This window comes from Borostomias antarcticus (genome assembly GCF_949987555.1).
Source record: "Borostomias antarcticus genome assembly, chromosome: 21".
In the NCBI taxonomy this organism is placed as follows: Eukaryota; Metazoa; Chordata; class Actinopteri; order Stomiiformes; family Stomiidae; genus Borostomias; species Borostomias antarcticus.
This window is the reverse complement of record NC_140254.1, coordinates 10,757,668-10,775,327: the sequence shown is the minus strand read 5'-3', so window position 1 is coordinate 10,775,327 and position 17,660 is coordinate 10,757,668. Positions and strand designations below refer to the sequence as shown.

General features: G+C 44.4%; 1 protein-coding gene across 2 annotated transcripts in view; it reads left to right on the top strand.

Annotated features, from left to right (window-relative positions):
* The window catches only part of tpd52 (tumor protein D52), a 29,803-nt gene extending 13,785 nt beyond the window's left edge, over positions 1-16,018 (top strand). For both annotated transcript variants that reach the window (XM_084455214.1, XM_084455213.1), the window contains exons 2-6: positions 5,394-5,518; positions 5,640-5,788; positions 6,376-6,477; positions 11,451-11,499; positions 11,859-16,018. In XM_084455214.1, the coding sequence (XP_084311340.1) occupies positions 5,394-5,518; positions 5,640-5,788; positions 6,376-6,477; positions 11,451-11,499; positions 11,859-11,990 (557 nt within the window). In that variant the 3' untranslated portion in view covers positions 11,991-16,018. The remainder of the gene's footprint in view (positions 1-5,393; positions 5,519-5,639; positions 5,789-6,375; positions 6,478-11,450; positions 11,500-11,858) is intronic.
* The last annotated feature ends 1,642 nt before the right edge of the window (positions 16,019-17,660 follow it).

Here is a 17,660-nt window from a genome sequence, read left to right as displayed (position 1 = left end):
CGAGGCCAGACGGTGGCGTGGGTTGGGGGCCGGGGCGTGGAGGCCAGACCGTGGCGTGGGTTGGGGGCCGGGGCATGGAGGCCAGACGGTGGCGTGGGTTGGGGGCCGGGGGGTCGAGGCCAGACACTCATACACAACCAGACCTGCCTTCAAACTCTCTTAAGAGAGCTCACTAAACAAACCTGTCCTTTGAGTAGCCATACGACCACAAGAAAGGCTTGTACATTGAGTGAAGTGAAATGCTCTTTGTATTCTAGATGGTAGGTACCTGTAGAAGGAAAGAGAAAGCGAGAGAGTTATTGTATGCAGTAACTGTACTTTACCTACATATCTGCATATGTTTGTGATGTTAAGTTCTCCAGGAGGACAGAACCCTGAGCCACAGGGAAAACAAATATTGAACAAAGACGATGACTTGTCTTTGACTTCAACCCAGGCACCTACATCAATAGCTACAAATACACTAACTGGATGTATCTGTTTGAATTATTATGCAACTGGGGTCATGGTGCCTACAGTAAATCCAGTGAAAGATTTTAACAATTAAAAGGCCTTTTTGCTCATAATAGCTTAATGAAAGCTTAATTATGTATGATGAGCTAGCCTAATATAATTAGACTAATGATATACCCTGTGAGGCCTTCTTTCTCTTTTTCTGTTGGTATTTGTGGCTTTGATCTCAGCGCTGCGTTCGACACGGTAGACCACATCATATTACTAGACCGGCTGGAAAATTGGCTGGGAATTTCTGGTACATGTTAGATTGGTTTGAATCCTACTTAGAGGACAGGGACTACTTTATGTCTATAGGCAATTACAAATCTGAGCTGACAAAAATGACCTGTGGCGTTCCCCAAGGCTCCATTCTGGGGCCTATTCTGTTCAACATTTACATGCTCCCACTAACTAAAATTATGGAAAACAACAAAATATGTTACCATAGCTATGCAGACGACACACAAATTAATATTACCATATCACCTGAGGACTATAATCCCATACAAGCGCTGAGTAAGTGCATTCAACAAATCAATGATTGGATGTGCCAGAACTTTCTCCAACTAAACAAAAATCAAACTGAAGTAATTGTTTTTGGAGCCAAAGAAGAACAATTAAAAGTCAGCGCTCAGCTCCAATCAGTAATGCTAAAAACCACAAACGATGCCAGAAATCATGGTGTAGTCATGGACTCGGAACTGAATTTCAATAGTCACATTAAGTCAATTACAAAGTCAGCCTACTATCAGAATATATCAAGGATCAAAGGATTTATGTCCCAGAAGGATTTGGAAAAACGTGTGCATGCATTTATCTTCAGTAGACTCGACTACTGTAACGGCGTGTTTACAGGTCTCTCCAAAAAATCGATCAGACAGCTGCAGCTGATTCAGAACTCTGCTCCTCAAGTCCTCACTAAGACTAAAAAAGTGGATCACATCACACCAGTTCTAAGGTCTTTACACTGGCTTCCTGTCTGTCAAATAATTGACTTTAAAATACTGCTGTTGGTTTACAAAGCACTGAATGGTCTAGGGCAAAAATATATTTCTGATCTGCTGATACGTTATGAACCATCCAGACCTCTCAGGTCGTCTGGCACAGGCCTGCTTTCTGTCCCCAGAGTTAAAACAAAACATGGAGAAGCAGCGTTCAGTTTTTATGCCCCACATATCTGGAACAAACTTCCAGAAAACTGCAGGTCTGCTGCAACTCTTGGTTCTTTTAAAACAAGCCTGAAGACTTTTCTTTTTGCCACTGCTTTCTAAGAGGGGTTATGTTTATCTGTATACTGCACTGTAACTTTTATTTCTGTATTCTATTTGTCCTGCTTTTTGTTTTAAATGTCTATATGTATTGCATTTTGTTTTAATGCTTTTAATGTCTCATGTAAAGCACCTTGAATTGCCATGTGGCTGAAATGTGCTATATAAATAAACTTGCCTTGCCTTTGAGAGGCACTGAGAGCTAGGGACTAGGCTATATGTTTAATCCATATGATTCCTGAGACCTGGGTCTAATCCGACCTCCTTAAAAGCTGGTGTGAGTTTCCTCAGCGGTGATATTGTCGGTTGAGGTGTGGACGAGGTGAGTTTTGGTGTGTCTGGGAGTGTGGACGGGGTGAGTTTTGGTGTGTCTGGGAGTGTGGACGGGGTGAGTTTTGGTGTGTCTGGGAGTGTGGACGGGGTGAGTTTTGGTGTGTCTGGGAGTGGACGGGGTGAGTTTTGGTGTGTCTGGGAGTGTGGACGGGGTGAGTTTTGGTGTGTCTGGGAGTGTGGACGGTTTGTGGAAATTTGTGGAAAAAGGGAATAATAAACATTTCATGAATTGAATTTCCTGAACCCTGGTCCTGTTGTTGTCGAAGCCGAGCCCTCTGGGATAGGTGTCAGTGACACACAAGCCTGTTACTGTCAGCAGTGCGTGCGTTCGTGTGTCTGCGTGTGTGTGTGTGTGTGTGTGTGTGTGTGTGTGTGTGTGTGTGTGTGTGTGTGTGTGTGTGTGTGTGTGTGTGTGTGTGTGTGTGTGTGTGTGTGTGTGTGTGTGTGTGTGTGTGTGTGTGTGTGTGTGTGTGTGTGTGTGTGTGTGTGTGTGTGTGTCAGCAGTGGCGGTGGTGACACCTGAGTGGAGCTGCAGCGTCATCAGGACTGAGGAGAGAGGAAATGAGGGGGAGGAGAGAGAGAGAGAGAGAGGGTGGAGTTTCAGGGGATGGATATATGGAAAACATAGAAGGACCAAGTAAAGTTTAAGTGTGGGAAAATAACTTTCTTCCTTTCTGATATCTGTATTTAACATAGGTTATTATAATCTATGTTATTCCCATATTCAGTGTTGGACTCATTAACATGGTTATACTTGTACATAATTAGCTCCGACACCTGAGTGAATCAGCCCCTGGGTGACTGAACTGGAAGGAGCAGTTTTTCCTGAAGCGAACTGTGCAACTCAACTAGGAAAGACGGAGGTTGAGTGAGTCAGGGACTTTAAAGGAGAATGCTCGTTTTTGACGACCTGGACCTTATTTACGGCATATTATAAGACGTTTCACTCACCGAGATAACTTTGGTGTAATTCGGAGGCCCGTAGAAGAAATGTAAAATCCAGTGCGAGCCAAGTATATCCATGTAATGGCGGCGGACGGGGCACTGAGAATGCAGCTTCTAAAAAATCTATTTTCTGCCGCAAAACGGTTGTTTTCATCAATCTGTATTTATGAATCGCTAGTTGTGCTTACATAGAGCGTAGGCCTGTTGTGGTTTTTCACATGCCTCTGTAATATGATCTTTAAAAAATGTCTTTAGAAACGAAATAGCTTCCCCACTTGCTCCAGCACGCATGCGCACAGCGTGCTGGAGCAACGATTGCGCACTGACGCATGCGTGCTGGAGCAAGTGGGGAGGCTATTTCGTTTCTAAAGACGTTTCTAAAGATCATATTACAGAGGCATGTGAAAAACCACAACAGGCCTATGCTCTTGTAAACCAAACAACCGCAATCACGGAAAACGGCATCACCCACATCTGAGCCTACATGAAACTAGCCAATAAAAACGCAAATGCATAGCATACAGTCTGCAGGACTGTAAACTGGCAAAATATGGCTCAAGCAGCTGACAAAGCCATTCCGCAATCTGTAGGCTGTCTTTCACATGGTATCAGAAAAAGCCCAAGAGAGGTTTGTCGGTCTGTAAAAGAACCTCTCACTGTTCGCGCACTGAGATTATTTTTTAATTCGCACACTGAAGTTCCATATGGGATCTTAACTTCCAATGCCATTTCCCAAGTGAATTGATTGCTCAGCGGGCAGTGCTTCATACGTTTTGATCGGTAATCTGGAACTTAACCTGCCCCGGAGCAGGTTCGCTCGGCAGCAAGTTACCAAGGCGATATATCGCGGGGGAAAAGTGATCCACCTTCATGATACAGATAAACCAGGCTTTAACCTGAAGTTATCGCGCTAACCCTGTAATCCTGTTTTGTCGTGCAGGGCCCAGGAGATTTGAGGCGTATCCTGCTCAAGCTATTTGTCACTTCTTCACCCAAACACATATCACACTTACCACACACACACACACACACACACACACACACGTATGTGAGTTATAGAAGTTGGGGCGTGGTGTGTGGGAATTCTCTGGATGTTGTTGGAGGGATCTGTGTGTGTGTGTGTGTGTGTGTGTGTGTGTGTGGTTGTGATATAGACAGACTCCTAACCACTAATAACTTACTCTGCTTTAGCAGCACTATAACGTACTTTGCATACTAACACAACACAGTCCAAAATGGTTTGTTGCCATAAAGCCATTCATTTATGGGACAAGTTAATTTAACTAATTGTAATAAGTCTGAATGTAATATAGTTCAACTTTAGGTCAAGCTAGGGGGGATAGCGGTGCTACAGCAGCAGTATACAAGAAGCACAACCACATTTACAGTAGACTAGATACAAGAGATCCAAGTGTATAACAGTAGACTGTCTAGAATGCCTGGATTGTGTTTATCTAAGTGATCCGATCCTTTTTAAATAGAGTATAAGACTGTAAAAAAATTCAAATCAATTTATGAGGCTAGTTTAGTTATTGATACATGATCACCTTACTCTAGCTTATGCCCATGACATGCATACTGGTCCAAACCACATTATGCTATTTCTATTAGGAAATTGACATTGATAAAAGTGGATCAGGACCATGTGATATAGGCTACAAGCAGCACCGAAACTCAGGCTTGAGTTTCTATGCTTCAGGCTAACATGGTCTTTTAGGAACTAATTTATGCACAGCAACACTTTTCTTCAGAATCCAACAGCTTTCACTGTGTTGAAAATGCAATAACGGACCTGAATCCACATTCTAGCCCAACCTCCTGTTAGCAGTTGATTGGTCCATTCATTGTTCCGTAGTCCTTCCGGCGAAAGCTGTTGTGTGTGAGACGGAACATCACAACGCTGCATTTTAACTAAGAACAATCCTGAAGACGTTCTAGTTTCTTCCGGTATAAGAGAGTTGAGTGTCTTTCTCTGGTATCTCTCTCACTGGCTCAGTGGCTCATTCTCTCTCCTGGCTGTCAGGATGACTCCCATCTACCTCAGTCCTAATTGATGTTTTGCTCCTAGGGGTATGGCCATGACATCAAAGTTGCGCGTGTGTGTGCGCGTCCCTGCCATCTGGCGAGTGTCTAGCATCAAAGAGAATCTCTTAATCTGGTCAGACCTCTCTCTCTCGCTCACCAGTGGACGAGCTCCTGGGCTCAGGAGAGGACATGACCGGCCTCACCGCGGTCTCGGTCTCCGGCAGTAGCCTGTCATGAAACACTCTGCGTGTAGCCTGTCATGAAACACTCTGCGTGTGTGAAGCATGGAGATCATCTCATTCTCTCTCTCTCTCTCTCCCCCTCCAGGTGCCCAGAGGCCAGACTCCCTGACTGAGGTGGGGGAGGACGCGGTGACCATGGTGGGCCCGCCCCCGCCCGTCCCCGCCCTGACGGAGGAGGAGCAGGAGGAGCTGCGGGGGGAGCTGGCGAAGGTCAGGGGTCATCCCGTCACGCCGCGCGAAAAACGCGCCCCCGGTGTCGCACCGCGCTTCACCGCTGCTCTCTGTGTGTGTGTGTGTGTGTGTGTGTGTGTGTGTGTGTGTGTGTGTCCAGGTGGAGGACGAGATCCTCACGCTGTCCCAGGTGCTGGAGGCCAAGGAGAAGCAGGTGGCGGACATCAAGCGCAAGCTGGGCATCACCCCGCTCGACGAGCTCAGACACAACCTGACCAAGAGCTGGCAGGAGGTCACCACCTCCACCGCGTACGTGCTGACACATACACACACACACACTCACACGACCATCCCACAACCGTCCCACAACCCCTGGGCCCCCCTGTCATTCACTCTCACCCCATCTGGGTCTGTCAAAATCCCTTTCCTCTGTCAACCTTATACTCTCTCTCTCTCTCACTCTCTTCCTTTAGCTCTGTCTCTCTCTCTAGCTCTCTCTCTCTAGCTCTCTCTCTTTAGCTCTCTGTCTAGCTCTCTCTCTCTCTCTAGATCTCTCTCTAGCTCTCTCTCTCTCTAGTTCTCTCTCTAGCTCTCTCTCTCTAGCTCTCTCTCTAGCTCTCTCGCTCTCTCTCGCTCTCTTTAGCTCTCTCCCTCTCTCTCTCTCTCTAGCTCTCTCTCCCTCTCTCTCTCTCCCTCTCTCCCTCTCTCTCCCTCCCTCCCTCTCTCTCCCTCTCTTCTGCTATCCTTATTCTCTCACTTTCTCTCACATAGCCACTCATACAGTATAAACTAGATCGCTAGATCATTAAATTGTACATTAGGAAGCAATTTGGCTGACGTCTTTCTTGTTCTCTCTCTCTCTCCCCCTCTCCCTCCTTTCCCATGAACCCCCCCAGCTATAAGAAGACGTCAGAGAGCTTGTCTCAGGCCGGTCAGAAGGCCAGCGCAGCCTTCTCCAGCGTGGGCTCTGCCATCAGCAAGAAGCTGGAGGACGTCAGGTTAGTGAGGATAGACATGAGGGGGGCATCTCAATAGTCCACAGTAGCCTCCTTGTCTCTGAGGGCTCAAAATTGGTCAGATTGGAAAGAGGGGGGGGACACACATCTCTTAACCCCAGCGTGTCTCTGCTAGTCCTCTAACCGTTTCTCTAGTCATGATGAAACACATTTTAGAGGGTAAAGCTTGGATGGTTGTACTAATATTATGCATGCGTAACTAATTATACTTAGTATCGTATGTGTAATATCTCATCGTGAGTCACGTACGCACACACACACACAGGTCCCTCCAACAACACACACCCATTCCCACACACCACACCCTAACTTCTATAACTCACTCATTTTAATTCCATCCTTGGCATTTGCAGGTTGCAGTCTTTCTCTAATTCCCTTGGGTAAGACTGCCCTCGTTAGTGCCTTTAGTATTTAAGTATTTAAACTCGCTGCCGGTCACTCTGGATGCTTCATATGCCGTTCATCTGTTTAGAGGCCTTGGAGACTATGCCAGAAGCCACAGTCAGCAATATTTCAAATTCCAAGTGATAAATCTAGCTAAAGCTAATGCTAAAACATCCATGAACCTACCTAGTAGTGACCTACTTTGATGGTAGCCAAAAATTGCTGACGGTGTCTTTAAGCAGTTGGGTCCTGTAGTGTTTGTAACTCTCCAGACTTCTTCCTCTCTCTCTCTCTCTCTCTCTCTCCTTCTCTCTCTCTCCCTCGCTCTCTCTCTCCCCTCTCGCTCTCTCTCTCCCCTCTCTCCCTCTCTCTCCCCTCTCTCCCCTCTCTCTCTCCCCTCTCTCTCTCCCTTGCTCTCTCTCTTCTCTCTCTCTCTCCCTCACTCTCTCTCTCCCCTCTCTCTCCCCCCTTTCTCTCCCCTCTCTCTATCCCCCCTCTATCTCTCCCCTCTCTCTCTCCCTCACTCTCTCCCCTCTCTCCCTCTCCCCCCTCTCTCTCCCCTCTCTTTCTCTCCCTCGCTCTCTCTTTCTCTCTCTCCTCACCTTCCTCTCTGTACTGCATGCATCTGGGATGCTTGTGTAGTGTGTAGTATACTAGTGTGTGTTTAATGTGTGTGTCCGCAAGGACTATTTCAAATGCAGATTGATAGAACCTCTCATTGCTGTGCATAACCAGGTATCGAATGATTCCATATTTCCCTTCAGTCTCTAAACTCACCACCAAAGCACAAGATGTTACCTCTGGCAGCTCAGTGTCTTGTAGTACATGAATGAGCCCTTTCCATTTGTGGCTGCATGATTCTGTGTGTATCATGTTGAAGCATGTTGTGTGTGAAGTTGACTAGTAGAATTGTCTCTAACCTTTTACTTAACGTACGTGTGTGTGTGTGTGTGTGTGTGTGTGTGTGTGTGTGTGTGTGTGTGTGTGTGTGTGTGTGTGTAGGCTTCTTTGTGTTTTTCTCTGTGTGCACAGTTCACACTAATACGTTTTAACCAAATAATTCCTAACACAGTGTGGATCTATAGCAGCCCAACCCCACGAGAAACCCACTGATAACTCAGTATGTCATAGTACATCCCAGTTCAACCCTAACATGACCACATCCAGTCCATGTGTGCGGTTGATCCCTCTCTCAGAACCCCCTCTCGCTGAATGACGGGCTCTACTCTCTCCTCCTTCTGACCCTCCTCTCCCTAAATGACCAGGGAAACACCCTCTCACCTGCTGTAGTCTACAGACTGAATGACCAGGGAACACCCTCTCACCTAGTCTACAGACTGAATGACCAGGGAAACACCCTCTCACCTAGTCTACAGACTGAATGACCAGGGAAACACCCTCTCACCTGCTGTAGTCTACAGACTGAATGACCAGGGAACACCCTCTCACCTAGTCTACAGACTGAATGACCCGGGAAACACCCTCTCACCTAGTCTACAGACTGAATGACCAGGGAACACCCTCTCACCTAGTCTACAGACTGAATAACCAGGGAAACACCCTCTCACCTAGTCTACAGACTGAATGACCAGGGAAACACCCTCTCACCTGCTGTAGTCTACAGACTGAATGACCAGGGAAACACCCTCTCACCTAGTCTACAGACTGAATGACCAGGGAAACACCCTCTCACCTAGTCTACAGACTGAAGACAAAGCCGTATGTTAGGGTGGGGAAGATGAAAATCCTGGGAGTTGTGTGCGTGTGTGTGCGCATGTGTCTGTGTGTGTTGGGTTTTTTGTTTACTCCACTTTGGTGGGACAATCAAGATGTACTTTAACTCTAAATATGAGGGATGAATTGAGTGTATGAATGAAGGATGGATGAAGAGAAGAACAATGCTATGAGTGTGTGTGTGGTTCTATCTCTTCGTACTAATACTGCGCTAGCAGCGTTCGCTAACAGCTAACTCTTCTGTTCTTTAATGCTTTCGGATAGCATACGTTCCCTTCAGCACTCTGCTAGTATGCCCGTGATGAGGTAAGGAGACACACACACATGGTCAAGATGAGTTTTGAAAATGGGTGTTTCTGGTGCAAGTTCAAGTTGATGGTATTGCTATTGTAGCAGTTGGTCAGTTGGCTACTCAGAGAACACAGTGTCTTAATTACAAATAAAAACTGTAAATAATTGATTCCATAAGTATTCACCCCCAGAGTTAATACTTGGTAGAAGCACCTTTGGCAGCAATCAAGCTGTGAGTCTGTCTGGGTAAGTAGCCGCTTAGCACATCTGGAAGCAGCAGTTGTCGCCCATTCTTCTTTGCAAAATTGCTCAATCTCCACCAGGTTGGGTGGTCTGCCCTTTGGTCACCAGACATTTTGAAGTCTTGTAACTCTGGGAGTTGGAGGTTGGAGGTCTTTGGCCGGGCTGTTCCAGGGTTTTTGGTTTTTAAAGTTGCACTGAAACGGACGTTTGAGATCATCTAACCTCCTTAGTTTGACGTATTTCCGACGAAAACAAGCTATGAGGGTGGGACATATGTTTAGAGGAATTTGATTGGAACATTGACAAGTGGATGGGTTTTAAGAACTTTAGACAGATTTGATAGAAGGATAGCGTTGATTGACGGGTAGATGTCGTGAGATTATTGGCCTAAAATCTAAAGTACCTGTTGTCGTCATTGCACGTGACCTACCGTTTTCCAGGAAGTAAGAAATTATATACTTTGATATAAGATTACAACAAAAGTAGAATTTTGTAAATTTTTTGGCATACATCGTTGAATAGGTGAACACTAAGACCAATTATGTGAACCAAAATGGGACAGAATGCTTTTGTCATTTCAGTGCGACTTTAAGCCCCTCCAGTGTACTTTTGGCTGCTGTTCTGGGTCATTGTCCTGCTGGGAGATGAATCTTCTCCCAGGTCCCAGGTCTCTTCAGACTGCAGCAGGTTTTCCTTCACAGTTTCTCCATGCTTTGCTCCGTTCATCTCCCCCTCTGTCTTTGTACAGAGAAGCATCCCCATAACATGATGCTGCCGCCACCATGTTTCATGGTAGGGGTGGTGATCTTAGGTTGATGTGCCGTGTTAGGTTTGCACCTAACATAGGGCTTAGAGTTGAGGTCAAACTCTTTTAGTCATCAGACCATAGAGACTCTCACACTCACACTCTAGCCCAGATTTTATGTGAGTTGTTTTCAACAAGGGCTTTCTTCTTGCCACTCTCCCATAAAGCTCACGTGTGAAGTGTCTGTGTGTCACATGCACAGTTTCTCCCATCTCAGCCATGGAAGACTGTAAGTCCCTCAGAGTTGCCATCGGCCTCCTGGTGGCCTCTCTGACTACGGGCAGCCTTGCACCATTACTTCATTTGTAAGGATGGCCTGTTCTAGGCCTGTTCTATTCACAGTAGAACCATATCCTCTCATTTTTTCTCTGGTGGAACTGTGCTCCAGGGGATAATCAATGCCCTGGAATTTCTCTTATATCCTTCCCCTGATTGGTGCTTTAAAAGAACCTTGTCCCAGATGGGTTTGGACTGGTTTGTCTGTCTTCATGGTGTAGTCTTAGTTTGGGAATGCACTAATCAACTGTGGGATCACCCAAGGACAGGTGGATTTATTCTGAAATCATGTGAAATACCTCAGTTGCACACAAGTGGACTCCATTCAACTAATTGTGTGACTTCTAATCTAAACTGATTGTGCGTGAGTTTATTTGGGTGGGTCATACTGTAGCAAAGGGGGTGAATACTTATGCCATCAACTATTCATTGTTTTTAGTTGTAATTAATTTAGAAAAATGTGTTGATTTTATTCACTTTGACATTATAGTTTGTGTTCAGTGACAAAAAAAAAACATCAATTTTGATTCCATGTTGTAACAATAAAATGTGAAAAAGTCCAAGTCCCTCTCATAGGTATTGTAGACAAAAAAAAAACGAATTTCCCGGTTTCTTTCCAGGTATCTGTTCAGTCTTACTATACCCCTTGGACATGCTGGGAATATGAGATCTGAATTGAAAAGTATAGAATGTAATAGAATAGAAAATAATAGAATGGAATGGCATGTGGCTGCCTTCGGTTACTCCATTGATTTTTGAGTCACTGTGTTGAGCATCAAATAACCAGAGCCCTCCATCCATGACAGATGTTTGTGTCTATAGGCTCTGTGCACCAGCTCCACTACTTCCTAAAGGAAGTGGGCATTTTTATTTCCTGTCATATACTATTGGATTAAGTGATTGATCAGGTGTGCGGCACACCCAGCGCACACCTGATAAATCACTTAATCCAATAGTATAGGGCAGGAAATAAAGATACCCACTTCCTTTCAGGAAGTAGTGGAGCTGGTGCACAGAGCCTATTCCTTTCTGTGTGTGTCTATTCCTCTGTGTGCGTCTATTCCTCTCTGTGTGCGTCTATTCCTCTCTCTCCCCCCTGCATCGCCGCTTTCCCAGAGTTCTCCTGTGTAGCCGTGGCTTGGCCCGTGAGAGGAAGTCCCTCCCCGCTGTAGTCTGGCGGGTGGTCAGTCCTAAATCACTCTCCTGTCCTCTCCCTCCACAGGAACACACCAACCTTCAAGTCGTTTGAGGAGAAAGTGGAGACTTTAAAGGTAAAGGATAGGAGTCATCATAGTAAACATAGAAGTGACTAATATACTATTTAGTCAGAATATGTATGGTATGGTCATTTTTACATTTCACTGAATGGTCTGTTAATTTCTAATTATATTCTTTGCATTCAAATGATTAGTTATGCATATCCTGTACTATTTTAATCGCAGAAACAATTGCCCTCTGTGGATCAGTAGAGTTTATTCAATTGAACTGGTGATTAGCATAATAGTTAATTAAATACCATAGTACTCACTTGTTCTCATGCAGGGATTCAAACGGAGCCCCTTCTTTTTGACTTGTTTTGACCAGAATGTCGTTCCTAGAGATGACATCTCCTGTATCTCTTCTCCTCCAGACCAAGATAGGTCCAACACCAGGGTCTGACCAGGGTGACCATGGCGATGAGGAGCTGAACTCAGCGCCCATCACCCCTGACCCGATCAAGACCCAGCCAGAGCCCACACCTATCCCAGAAGGGCTCCACTGAGACCAACTTCCGCTGACCTTTGGCCTGTGAGCCCTCCCTTCCCCCCTGCTGTCTCCACACCCCCTCCCCTCTCCAGCCTGACCCACCACCACGGAAATAAAAAACCTCACACAGTTTTTGTTTTTGTTTTCTTAGTATTTTCAGTAACGTATGTAAATCTCATGACAACCTTTAACACTTGCAAAGTTTTCTAACTGTATGTTTGTATTCGAGCTAGGGCTGGGTTAAAAACATAGATGAATCGATTCTGAATCAAATGATTCAGAATCGATTCATGAATCCCAAAATCGATCTTTTATTTAATTAATAAATTAAGGAATGAATAGTTCATTAATTCATTCAATGATTCATTCATTTTTGGAAATCAGTATCGATACCCAGCCATAGTAGGCCTGTTGATGTGTTGCATAACTTGGCAGTCATGTAATTAAGGTTACAAAAAAAAAAAAAAAAAAAGGTTTTAGTAACACTAACCTAATCGATATTGAATCGGATCGAATTGAATCGTGATAATCGATTCTGAACCTTGTGAATCGGAATCGAATCGATTCTTGAAATTCGAATCGATACCCAGCCCTAATTCGAGCATCATTGATTTAGGAACCCACACCAATGGAAGGATAAAGGAAAACAGTCTACATAAAAACAGGTTATAGAAAGTGATAACTCATTTTATTCTTATTATAGTGCTTATTTTATTCTTATAGTACCTCTAAAGTGCAATGCCTGCTCTGTCACGCCAGACATTACAATGTCTTCAAATTGCCTGTCTGATTTGATCAATGAAATGTTTGTGTTGTCCACTTGGAACTTTTCCAATCTTATTATTGATAACAAGTAGACTATATGGTTCTAAGAAGACAACTTACTGAATGGTAGTCGTGTTACACTGGAGTGCACCTCTGGCTTTATTTACCCCTCTTTTTTTCAACTTGGTTGAAGCCATTTGTCGCCCTTACCAATGCCCCCCTAAGCACATGTGAAATATGAATGGATTGGAAAAAAGCATTGGCCATTGATAAACTAGGTGGAGATGTTTAGCCTGTTTCTTTCTTGTATTGTAAAATGTTAAGAGGGGAGAGGGGATGTGGGCTTGATCTGGAGTTGAGTACATGTCCAAATAGCACCAGTGATCAGGGATGGATGGAGCTTAGCACTGTTAATGTTAGATCACTTAACACACAGAACTAACACACACACACACACATTCTCACTCACTTTCATCCCACTGCATTAACACACTGTCTGTGTTGATACTAAACACAGACAACTGTCTAGCCCTGGTCTTAGATCAGTGCCGTGTACAGCTTGCACATTATGAAGCCTCCCAGCGACTGACCACAGAGCACTTGACTGCGCAGTGGTACGGCCCTGACCTCAGGTCAAACCTGTCACCATCGCAGGCCAGAGTCAATATCGGAGCACATTTGTTTCTGTGAGGGAGTGTTCCCCACGCATGCTCCACACACAGCTCCCTCTGTGTACATGATATGTGGACATGCACCGTGCGAAAGTCACTGGAGGTTACTTTGCTCTTCTGTTGTTGAATTCTACAGATTAATGAATAACCTTTTTCACTTTACTTTCCCACATCACACCCCATGTCATGTTTACTTTCTCTGAAGAATGTGCAATTTTCCTCAGTCTGATTATAAAACAGATTACTTGATTTTTCCCCCCGTATTTGTCTGTCACATATCAGTTATCTGTTGGAGTTGACATACTGTACTGTACAGTAAAGGCCTACTATAAGTGAACGATAGAACTGTTTGTTACCAGAAACACAGATAGGCCTATACATATGAGGTAACATTATTATTCCAGATAATGCTGTTAGTGAGTTAGACAGTATTATGGGGTTTGAATTTCTTGAAAATTAAGTTATCAATTTAAAAAAAAAAAAAAATTAGTTCACTAATATAGCAATCCAGTTTTATGGAACATCCCCCAGTAAACTAATGTAATGACCTGTAATCACAAAAATGGGGATTCCCAATCAGTCAATGATAATGTGCTATCGGCCCAAGAAATTACACACACTCAGAGGACATCATTGAAACACTGATGTTCCTATTTGAGCGATTTGCGAAAGACGAGAAGCAACAACTAGACACTGTTCCAGAACATTCTTGTGAGGTAACCTAATTTGGTTTAAAGCTCCTTCCTATGCTGAGGAAATTAGGCCAAATATCTAAATCATTGTCCATTTTACTTTCATTCTTTGCTGTTTTTGTCCTATTCCGTGGGAGAGGGGGTTTCCTGGGCTGGTATTTAGTTGTTTTGTGTCATCCTGTAAGGGATATATTTATACAGCCATGGAACTAGAGCATGCAGTTGTCCCTTGACCATAATGTTTCCATATTGTTGTAGTGAGCCTGACCTGGTCTGTGCTAGCTCACAGCCAACTCCCAGGACTAGCATTGGCATACCTAACATGCCATACCATGACATAGTAGTTAGTAGCAGTTACATGACTGGTGCACATATCCTGCTGTTTTTCAGAACAACTTCTTAAAGCAGGGTTTGAAGTCTTAGCAGTAGGGTCAATTCTGTGTTCAAAGAACATCCAGTGGTGTTCTATGTTTAGTGGGTTCCCTGTTGTTTTAAGACCTTGTTTTAGAACAGAGGGGAGGTTTCAGAACAGGAGGGCTCAGGGGAGCTTGGAGTGTGTTCAAAAGGGTTAAACCCACACAACATTCAGATAGAAGTGTCTTGTGTACAACGAGATGCAGTGTTTCATGTGCACACTAGTGGCCACTGGGTCAATTAAGCCCTATTCAGTACATAGTTCTGCAATGGTGTGAGTGTTACAACTCACCAAGCATGCCAAGCACACAGGCTGTAGTTCAACGGTTTTAATAAAGTATTTGATAGTGAAATGTACTAGTCTACTAATCTCTAGTGCTATGCTTTAAAGTAGCTTTGGGTGTTTAAAGGAGTAGTAAAAGGAAAATGCATTACCCCCTCGCTGAGCTTCTTGTCTTTGAAATCGAGAGTTTAACATGTTTTTGAATGATTTTTCAAGATGCCCATCCACATCCATTGTATGACCAAAACGGTGGTAGAGCAATTATCAACTTTCTCGAAGATGCTAGCTTTGTCAACGTTTTGATCTGAACCATTGTATATGATCATAAGTAACCTTAAAACAGGGCTAAACATGCATTTTCCCTTTACTACTCCTTTAAGTTAAAGGCCTCGTTGGATGTATGATAGCTTGAAATATACTGGTATAGGTAGGCTATATATTTAGTAACGTGGCTGCCTTTGGGAATTTGAGAGGCATTCACATTTGCTGCCAGCCATTGATTTCAGTCTGATGTTTAATTTGATTTGCGATAACATTCCAGTCTAGTCTGGCTGTACGGCCACATTAGAAATAATAACACAACCTTTTTACTTCCAGGAATTAAGAGCATTTGAATCAGCAGTACATTTTTCTGTTAGTTATTCATGTGGCTGGTACTTTTGTACTCGCAGTAGTAGGTTCACTACTATATATGGACTGACTAGCCACAGCAAAGTCTACTAGTGGAAACTTGGTCAAGATTAAGTTGAGAGATATAGTCCATATTAAGCTATTCCAGATCAGATGTCCGTTCATCCAAAATAAACCACAGTTAGGAATTGGGCTGGTTTTTCGAAAGCTACAGAAATGTGTCTGGGCCAAATTGTGTTGTAGAATCCTCATTCTCAGGTGCTTTTAATCCACGGGTTGTATGGCTGTTTCTTGTTCTGTAGGTTGTTGCCTACACCATGACGTCTAAATGGTTGATGATGATGATGATGGTTCTCTAGATTGTAGCCTACATTATTAAGTCAAAAGGTTTGATTATGATTAAAATGATCGTTCTCTAGATTATAGCCTACATGCTGACGTCTAAAGGGTTGATGATGATGATCATTCTTTCTGTAGGTTGCAGCCTACATGCAGACGTCTAAAGAGTTGATCATCATGATCATAATTGTAATGCTTTGCAAAAATGGCTGTTTTTCTTATTTGTACATTTGCTTCTCAATAAAGCACAACAAACTGCCTCATGCTCCTTAAATGTATGATGCTATGTGTGTGTGTGTGTGTGTGTGTGTGTGTGTGTGTGTGTGTGTGTGTAAGAGAAGGGGGTGGTGGTGGGTGGAAGGGGGGGGGGGGGGGGGCGGACGAGGGACTCACTAGAGGGAAAGAATCAACAGATGTGTACCATTTTCATTTTCTTTCCCATGCATTACCACCCAAGAACACAAGAGGGCGTCCAAGATCAAAGGCCTCAGCATAAACCTGGCTGGTCTCCCACACTCACATTAGCATCGAGGGCTTCACACTGTTTGTGTTACTGACCTTCGTCGTGTTTAATCAAAAGCACTCACAGGGTTAACGATGTATGGATAAGTGTGTATGGATAAGTGTGGGTCTAGGAATAGGTGGTTTCACATCATTTTAAAACATTTTTATGACATGACCCGAGGGGGTCCTTTAATCCACCACACGGTGACACATGCAGTACACACAGGTGAGAGGCGACAGCACACAACACACACACACGCATCTTCAGTGGTCGCCGATGGAATTTGTCCTCTGCATTTTCCCCATCCAGTCTGTCCTCCAGGGGCAGCCAGGATCAGTGGGCAGCCCCAGAGGTGCACAGGGTCCAAGTCCAAGTGCTCAGTCCAGGTCCTGGTCAGAGAAGGACTGAAGAGCACTGGTTCTTCTGCATGTTTTTCGTATTGGGATTTTTTTTGGGAGGAAACCCTTGCGAATGCAGGGAGAACACACATGTAAAAAAGGAGCATCTATCTATCTATCTATCTATCTATCTATCTATCTATCTATCTATCTATCTAATCTATCTTTCTAATCTATCTATCTAAATTTGGTCTATCATTTTTAGTTCCCTGCTTGTTTTTTCCCGGGGACTGCAGGTGAATGGGCGGCCATGTTTGGGCGGCTCTGTGACGCCCCCTTCGGGTTGTAGCCGGTGGGAGGCAGTTCGATGCACTCCGGGTTCTTCTTTGCTCAAAGTGTTGTTTTAATTCGCCCCTTGAATCGGATCTTCTCCAAAATGTCACACCTCTCAACTGAATTTCATGACCATTCATCTGGCAGTTTTTGCGTAATCCATCTTACTAACGAACTAGCTAACGAACTAGCAAACTAAGGAAGTAACTAACAGAAACACCCACACACGTGACCGAAAACATTACTATTCTACTATTCACTCTGGGCGGAGATAATCAGTCGACACCTGACAGAAGCACTCGCTTAAAGATACCTACCTTCCTTCCTTCCTAAATTCCTTCCTTTCCACCTTCCTTCCTTTCTACTTTCCTTCTTATATATCCCTCCTGTCTGTCAGTCTACCTGCTGTCTGTCAGTCTACCTCCTGTCTGTCAGTCTACCTGCTGTCTGTCAGTCTACCTCCTGTCTGTCAGTCTACCTGCTGTCTGTCAGTCTACCTCCTGTCTGTCAGTCTACCTGCTGTCTGTCAGTCTACCTCCTGTCTGTCAGTCTACCTGATGTATGTCAGTCTACCTCCTGTCTGTCAGTCTACCTGCTGTCTGTCAGTCTACCTCCTGTCTTTCAGTCTACCTGCTGTCAGTCTACCTGCTGTCTGTCAGTCTACCTCCTGTCTGTCAGTCTACCTGCTGTCTGTCAGTCTACCTCCTGTCTGTCAG